Source organism: Empidonax traillii, unplaced genomic scaffold (assembly GCF_003031625.1).
Source record: "Empidonax traillii isolate 1590-97213 ecotype Southwest subspecies unplaced genomic scaffold, ASM303162v1 scaffold2379:size25636, whole genome shotgun sequence".
Lineage (NCBI taxonomy): Eukaryota > Metazoa > Chordata > Aves > Passeriformes > Tyrannidae > Empidonax > Empidonax traillii.
In genome coordinates, this window is record NW_020957572.1 from 19,188 (window position 1) to 25,636 (window position 6,449).

The 6,449-nt window shown below is 64.8% G+C and overlaps 2 protein-coding genes across 2 annotated transcripts; one reads left to right on the forward strand and one right to left on the reverse strand.

Moving 5' to 3' along the window:
- The first annotated feature begins 63 nt into the window (after positions 1–63).
- On the forward strand, positions 64–3,873 carry STUB1 (STIP1 homology and U-box containing protein 1). Its single transcript, XM_027909760.1, has 7 exons — positions 64–329; positions 1,113–1,311; positions 1,409–1,574; positions 1,709–1,799; positions 2,284–2,340; positions 2,460–2,576; positions 2,927–3,873. The coding sequence occupies exons 1-7, from the start codon at positions 69–71 to the stop codon at positions 3,050–3,052; spliced, it is 1,017 nt and encodes a 338-aa protein (XP_027765561.1). The 5' UTR covers positions 64–68; the 3' UTR covers positions 3,053–3,873.
- An 84-nt stretch (positions 3,874–3,957) lies between these two features.
- JMJD8 (jumonji domain containing 8) lies at positions 3,958–5,893 on the reverse strand. The gene is made up of 9 exons (XM_027909761.1): positions 5,808–5,893; positions 5,623–5,706; positions 5,256–5,304; positions 5,077–5,173; positions 4,931–4,999; positions 4,736–4,855; positions 4,593–4,660; positions 4,294–4,428; positions 3,958–4,198 (listed from the first exon to the last, which is right to left on the reverse strand). The coding sequence occupies exons 1-9, from the start codon at positions 5,891–5,893 to the stop codon at positions 4,118–4,120; spliced, it is 789 nt and encodes a 262-aa protein (XP_027765562.1). The 3' UTR covers positions 3,958–4,117.
- Positions 5,894–6,449: the final 556 nt, after the last annotated feature.

The following is a 6,449-nucleotide window of genomic DNA, read 5'->3' on the forward strand; positions in this document are numbered from 1 at the left end:
ACTCCGCCCCTCCCCTGCCCATTGGCTCTTCCCGCGGCTCGGACGCAGCCCCGCCCCGGCGGAGGCGCATGCGCAGTGCGCGGGCGCAGCGCACCGGGGCGCCCATCGGAGCCGCGGCCGCCGGGCCGGGCCGGGCCGGGCCGGCCATGAAGGGCAAGGAGGAGCGGGAGGGCGCGGCGGGGCCCGGTGCGGCGGGGCCGGGCGCGGGGGGCGCCGGGGGCGCCAGCCCCGAGAAGAGCCACAGCGCGCAGGAGCACAAGGAGCAGGGGAACCGGCTCTTCGGCGGCCGCAAGTACCCCGAAGCCGCCGCCTGCTACGGCCGCGCCATCGTGAGTCCCCCTGGGAAGGGATCAGCGGGGAGGGGACGCACCGCACCCCCCTTCCTCCCCACGGGCCTGGCCTGGGTACCCCCGGGTTGGACCCCCGGAGATGGGTCACCCTGGCCCGGATGGTCCCAGGATGCGACCCCCCCGGGGACAGGACACGACAACCTCCCCATCGGCCCGGGCCTGGCCTGGCCACCCCCGGGACGGGCCCTGCCCTGGCCTCCGTAACCCCGGGATGAGACGTCCCTTGGTCTGGGCACCCTCCTGGTCCTGGCCTGGCTGAGCCCGGGACGGGACCCTCGGGGATGCGACACCCCTGAGATGGGACCTCCCCCCACCCTCTCAGCCTGGACGCCTCCCCAGCTCTGGCCTCGATACCCCCGGGGTGGAATCTCCTTGGTCTGGACAATGTTTTTTTTCCCGAGCCTGGTCTGGATACCTTTAGGGTGGGACCCCCTTAGTCTCGACACTGTCCCTCTCCTGGCCTAGCCCCCTCCCCAGGCCTGTCCCCCTAAACCCCTGCTCCGTCCCCAGGCTGTGCTGGGGAGGGCAGACCCCCCCGGGGTGTGCTCCAGCCCCCCCAGCTGGTGGGGACTGTCCCCTGTGGAGGCAGGGACACGGGCTGCCCTATGGGAACCGGCCCAGCCTGTCCCCAATCCATCCTGGCACCTCCCCGCGGGGTGCACGCCCGTGCTGGCACTGCCGGCTGTCCCTGCACGGGTGACAGTGTCACCGAGTGCCCCCGCTGTCCCTGCCGTCCCCCGTGACATGGGGCTGTCCCCGCAGAACCGGAACCCCCTGGTGGCCGTGTACTACACCAACCGGGCCCTGTGCTACCTGAAGATGCAGCAGCACGACAAGGCCCTGGCGGATTGCAAGCGGGCGCTGGAGCTGGACGGGCAGTCGGTGAAGGCCCATTTCTTTCTGGGCCAGTGCCAGCTGGAGATGGAGAGCTACGACGAGGCCATTGCCAACCTGCAGAGAGGTGAGCGGGCACGGTGCCCCCCTCCCGCTTGCGGGGAAGGGCCCAGGGCGGTGACAGGGACCCCGTGCTGGCTCTGACGTGGCCCTGCCCTCCCCAGCCTACAACCTGGCCAAGGAGCAGCGGCTGAACTTCGGGGACGACATCCCCAGCGCCCTGCGCATCGCCAAGAAGAAACGCTGGAACAGCATCGAGGAGAAGCGGATCAACCAGGAGAACGAGCTGCACTCCCACCTCACCAAGCTGATCATGGCAGAGAAGGAGAGGTAACAGGGCGCCAGGGAAGGCTTTTTGAGTGTCCCCACGCTGTCGCAGCTGTGTGTGAGGTGCTTCTGCCCTCTGGGACAGCAGGGAAGGGAGTGGCAGTGTCCCTCCATGCTCCTGCTCTGCTCTATCCCAGGGAGCTGGCCGAGTGCCGGAAGACCCAGCAAGAAGAAAACACGGATGAGAGCCGGAGCCGAGTTCAGCTGGCCACCATCGAGGCCAAGCACGTGAGTGGGGGCTTCCTCATCCCATCCTCATCTTCATCCTCATCCCCAGGCTCTTCTGTAGCTGCTGGGCTGTGGCTGTGCAGATGAAAGCCAAGAGACCCCAGGACAGAGAGAGAGCACAGCTCCTCAGCCTTCATTCTGTGGCTGGAGCTTTTGTGTCCCCCTGCGACAGCTGCCCCTGCTGTGTCACCTCGTGTCCCAGCCCAGCAGTGGTGACGCCTGCTGGGTCTTTTGTTCCCTGAGGGAACACGAGTGGCTCTCGGCCACATGTGGGTCTGGGTGCTGGGGACTAATCCCTGATAAAAATAGCCCCACGAAGGAAGGTTATTTTTAAGCTGGATCGCTCCTGCCAGGTTCAGTTGTGAGCTGCGTGGGCAGAGGGGCTGAGGAGCTGCTGCCTGGGCGGGAGGCCTGGGGGCTCTCCCTGGGGTGGGCTCTCCCTTGCGTGCTGGGGTCTCCTTGTCCTCAAGGGCTCTTCTTTCAGGACAAATACCTGGCAGACATGGACGAGCTCTTCTCCCAGGTGGATGAGAAGAGGAAGGTGAGTGTGCCCCGACCTGCGCTCCCATCTCTCCCCTGCTGTGTTCCCTGCTTCCCCCTCTGAGCCAGCACCACGTCCCAGTCCATCTTCCTGACCCAGCTGTGCCTCTCTCGAGCCAGAAGCGGGACATCCCTGACTACCTGTGTGGGAAGATCAGCTTTGAGCTGATGAGAGAGCCCTGCATCACGCCCAGTGGGATCACCTACGACAGGAAGGACATCGAGGAGCATCTCCAGGTATCACCAGGCCAGGGGCAGGGGGGGTTTCCCAGCACTTTTCCTGCCTTGCTCTCCTGCCTGGGCAGGAAGGCAGCTCCCAGCTCAGGGTTCTGAAGGCTCCTTGGGTTTGGTCCCAGTTACGTGCCAGGGCAGCTCCCTGTGGAGCAGGTGCTGCCGGGCCCTGCCCAAAGCAGAGGCGGCTCGTGTCCTGCCCTGCCCTCTCATCCTGCTGAGAGGCACCTTCACAGGGGGCTGTCCCTCCTTCCCCCCGGAGGCCTGGCTGCCGTGCCAGATGCCAGGGCAGATGCCAGTGGTCCCTGTGGCCCAGGCACGTGGAGTAACCGGTTCCCCCCCGCCCCTCCCTGCAGCGCGTGGGTCATTTCGACCCGGTGACGCGGAGTCCCCTGACCCAGGACCAGCTGATCCCCAACCTCGCCATGAAGGAGGTGATCGACGCCTTCATCTCGGAGAACGGCTGGGTGGAGGATTACTGAGGGGCTGGGGGGATAACTGAGGGGCCTGGGGGGGGGATAACTGAGAGGCTGGGGCAGCCTTGGGGTGCCCCAGCACAGCTCCCCGGGCTGGCACCATGCCTTACTTGTTCCCTGGCTGCTCCCCCTCCGCTCCGGCTGCCCCAGAGCCGGCGTGAGGCGAGGGCACGTCACCATCTCCCCTTCCCGCGGTGGCAGGGTGGGCACCACGGCTCCCTGGGCTCCCCTCTCCAGCTCCAAGACCTGCCTGGGGGTTGGGAGAAGGCTGCCTTAGCAGCAGTGGCCTCACCATCATCTCCATGGCTCACAGAGCAGCGTCCCCCTCGGCCATGGCCGCTGGCAGTCCCCAAAGAGTGTCCTGCTCCAGGGAGTGCCACAGGGAGCTCGCCGGGATGAGCACCTGGAGCCCAGTCCCTCCCTGTGTATATAGTTGTTTCCTTCTCCTGCCACCTCCTGCCTGGCCAGGGCTGGGTCCTCTTCCCTGTAAATAGCCACTTGCCGGAGTGAGACCAACTCGCCCTCTGGCTTTTCCCAGGAAACAACAGTCCCAGTGGAAGGGGCTGGCTCCCGCCTCCCCTCTGCCTGTGGTTCCCTGCAAACAACCACCTGGGTTAAGGTTCTTACTCCTTTAATAAAATCCCTCAAAACACCACAGAAAATAACCAACAGATCTGTATCCAACTGAGGTTCCAGCGTTTCGGTCGGCCCACAGCCTGCCTGGCTTTTTGAGCACCCCCCTGGAAGTTTGCCAATGTCCATTAAAAAAAAAAAAGTATATATAAAAATAATAATAAAAAAAAATCAGCAATAAATGTGGAAAAGGAGCTGGAGTGGTTCACAGCAGCGATTTCTGGGGATATCCTGGCTTGGGAGCCAGTGGGAGGGGGGATGTAGCAACACACAATGGCTACAGTAGAACAACTTTAATCCAAGGGAGAGGAAAAAGACCAGTAAAAACCAGAACTTTCTGAGGCAGTTGGTCCCAACACCAGTTGCCTTTCCCTGAGAGTGGCAGGAATTCCTGCCGTGTCCAGGATGATGGTGACACGTTCCTTGTCCTTCCTGGCTCTACCCCAGGAAGGTGGAGATGAAGACACTGGTGTCCAGGTTGAGTGTGGCATGCCACCAGCGGTCAGGGAAGTACAGGACCTATGGGAGGGAGCGCGGGGGTGGGGGTCCCGTGGCTCTGGTTGGGCTGTGTGGGGTCCCCTCCACCCTCCCGGGGGTCCTGGGTGCTGGCTCACCTCCCCGGGGCGCAGGGTGCACTCGAGGGGGCGCTGGGCGGGGGGCAGTGCGGGGTACGTGTGCTGGAGCCAGGCCAGCGTCGTCTCGTTGGGGTGGAAATGGGGGGTTTTATCCGGGGGGTACAGGAACCAGCGCTGGAAAACACCAAGGGGACACCGCCCCCGCCGCCCCAGCCAGTTTCTCCTCCAGCCCCTCAGGCTCAGCACCAGCAGGGCTTCCCCGTACTCAGGGACACCCTTTAGGGGGCTTCTTGGTTTCCCTCACCCCTCCAAATCCTTCCCTCAGGCTCAGTTCTCACCTTCCTGCCAAAAATCACCTCGGAAAAACCGGGGCCGTGCCAGTGAAAGGGAACACCAGAGCCTGAGCCTGCGGTGGAAGGTGGGGTTGGTGCACGGGAAACCCCCGATCCCCCCTCCCCTCGATCTCCCCCCCAGTGCCCACCTGCGATCCCGAAGCTGTAGGCAGGGCTGGTGCCCGGGATGCGGAAGGGAGGGGGCACGTAGTGCTGGAACAGGGGGCCCCACTCGGTGAAGTTGTTGTCCCCGAAGAAGTACAGGGTGTCTGGGGGAACACGAGAGGCTCAGCCCGGTGAGGACCGGGGCGTTGCGGGGGGGTCGGGGACGGTGCTACACCCACCGCTGCCCAGCCGAGCCGGGTCCTGCGGCTGCAGCAGCCGCTCCACGTACTCCTGGAACGGCACATCCACTGCGGGAACGGGAATGGGAGCGGTGAGCGGGGACAGCGGCCCCACCGGGCCGGGCCGGGCGCGGCCCCCCCCTCACCTTTGCGGTACGAGTAGGTGTTGGCCGTGCTGAGCCGCACCGGGAGCGGCCCGAACGCCGCCAGCAGCTTCTCCCGGGTGCACAGGGCTCGGAACGCCTGGGGATGGAGCACAGGGCCGGCATGGCACGGGAGGTGCGTGACACCCCCGGAGTTCTCCCAGGACCCTCCCGGCACTCACCGAGTTGTCCGTGACCCCGCCGAGGATCACCGGCCGGGAGAAGGCGAACCTGGGGAAGCATCCAGCGGGGTCCCGGCCCTGACACATCCCCGGTGCACCGGGACCGGCCCCGACCCCTCCCTGGGGGTACCGGGACCGGCCCTGACACATCCCTGGGGCACTCGGACTGGCCCTAAACCGGTACCAGGACCGGCTCTAAACCACCCCCGGGGCACCGGGACCGGCTCCAGCCACCTTCCCGGGTCCTCGCCCCTCCAACCCTCCCGGTCCCTCCCCTTTATCCCTCCCGGTGCGCTGGGCACTGTTCCCGCCCCCTCCCCGGGACCCCTGTCTCGGTCCAGCGGGGCCGTGCCAGGTCCCCCGTTACCGCTGCAGGAACAGGGAGTATGTGAGGGAGGCATCGACCCGCTCCACGGTGCACCGCTCCTCCTCCGGCACCGAGCCCGCCAGCCTGCAACGGAGGGCTGCGCTCGGCACCGGCACCGGCCCGGGGCAGCCCCCCCGCGCTCCCCCTGCCCCGGCCCGGCCCGGGGCAGCCCCCTCCAGGCTCACCATCCGCCGCCCGGCGTGTCGGTGCCCTGGGCGGGCCGGGCCCAGCGCAGCAGCAGCGGCAGCAGCGGGAGCAGCCGCGCCGCCATCGCCACCGGGACTACAACTCCCGGCATGCACCGCGCGCACACGGACCGCGCCGCCATTGGCCCGCTAAGGGCCACGGCTTAAAGGGGTAACATGAAACGGGCCCACCGCGCGGCTTAAAGGGGCAACACCAATGCGGGGCCCATATCAAGGCTTAAAGAGGCCCCCCGGCATTAGGGGGCAACAACAAAGTGGGGTCCCGAGGCCCCGAGTGTTGCCCGTCACGATAAAAGCAGAAACCAACAGAGTGTTAGTTTAATGCCGGTGCTTTATTGAGGGCCCGGGGATACGGGGGGCTCTCGCCCCAAAGCCAGAATACCGCATTGTTCATTTCAAGCACATCTTTTATACACTCAGAGAAACAAAACATTTCTATAGCTACCACTTCAAAGGTACATGATGAAGCTTAATATTTCATCCAATTAATTAACTCCTAGCTAAGGTCATTATCAATCATCCCCAGTTGCCTAACTCTATAATTCGCATACCTCACTCCCACCACCAGGTGCATGTTCTTTATGCTTCAGTTCCTTTTCATAATTGTTTCTATTTAATCTT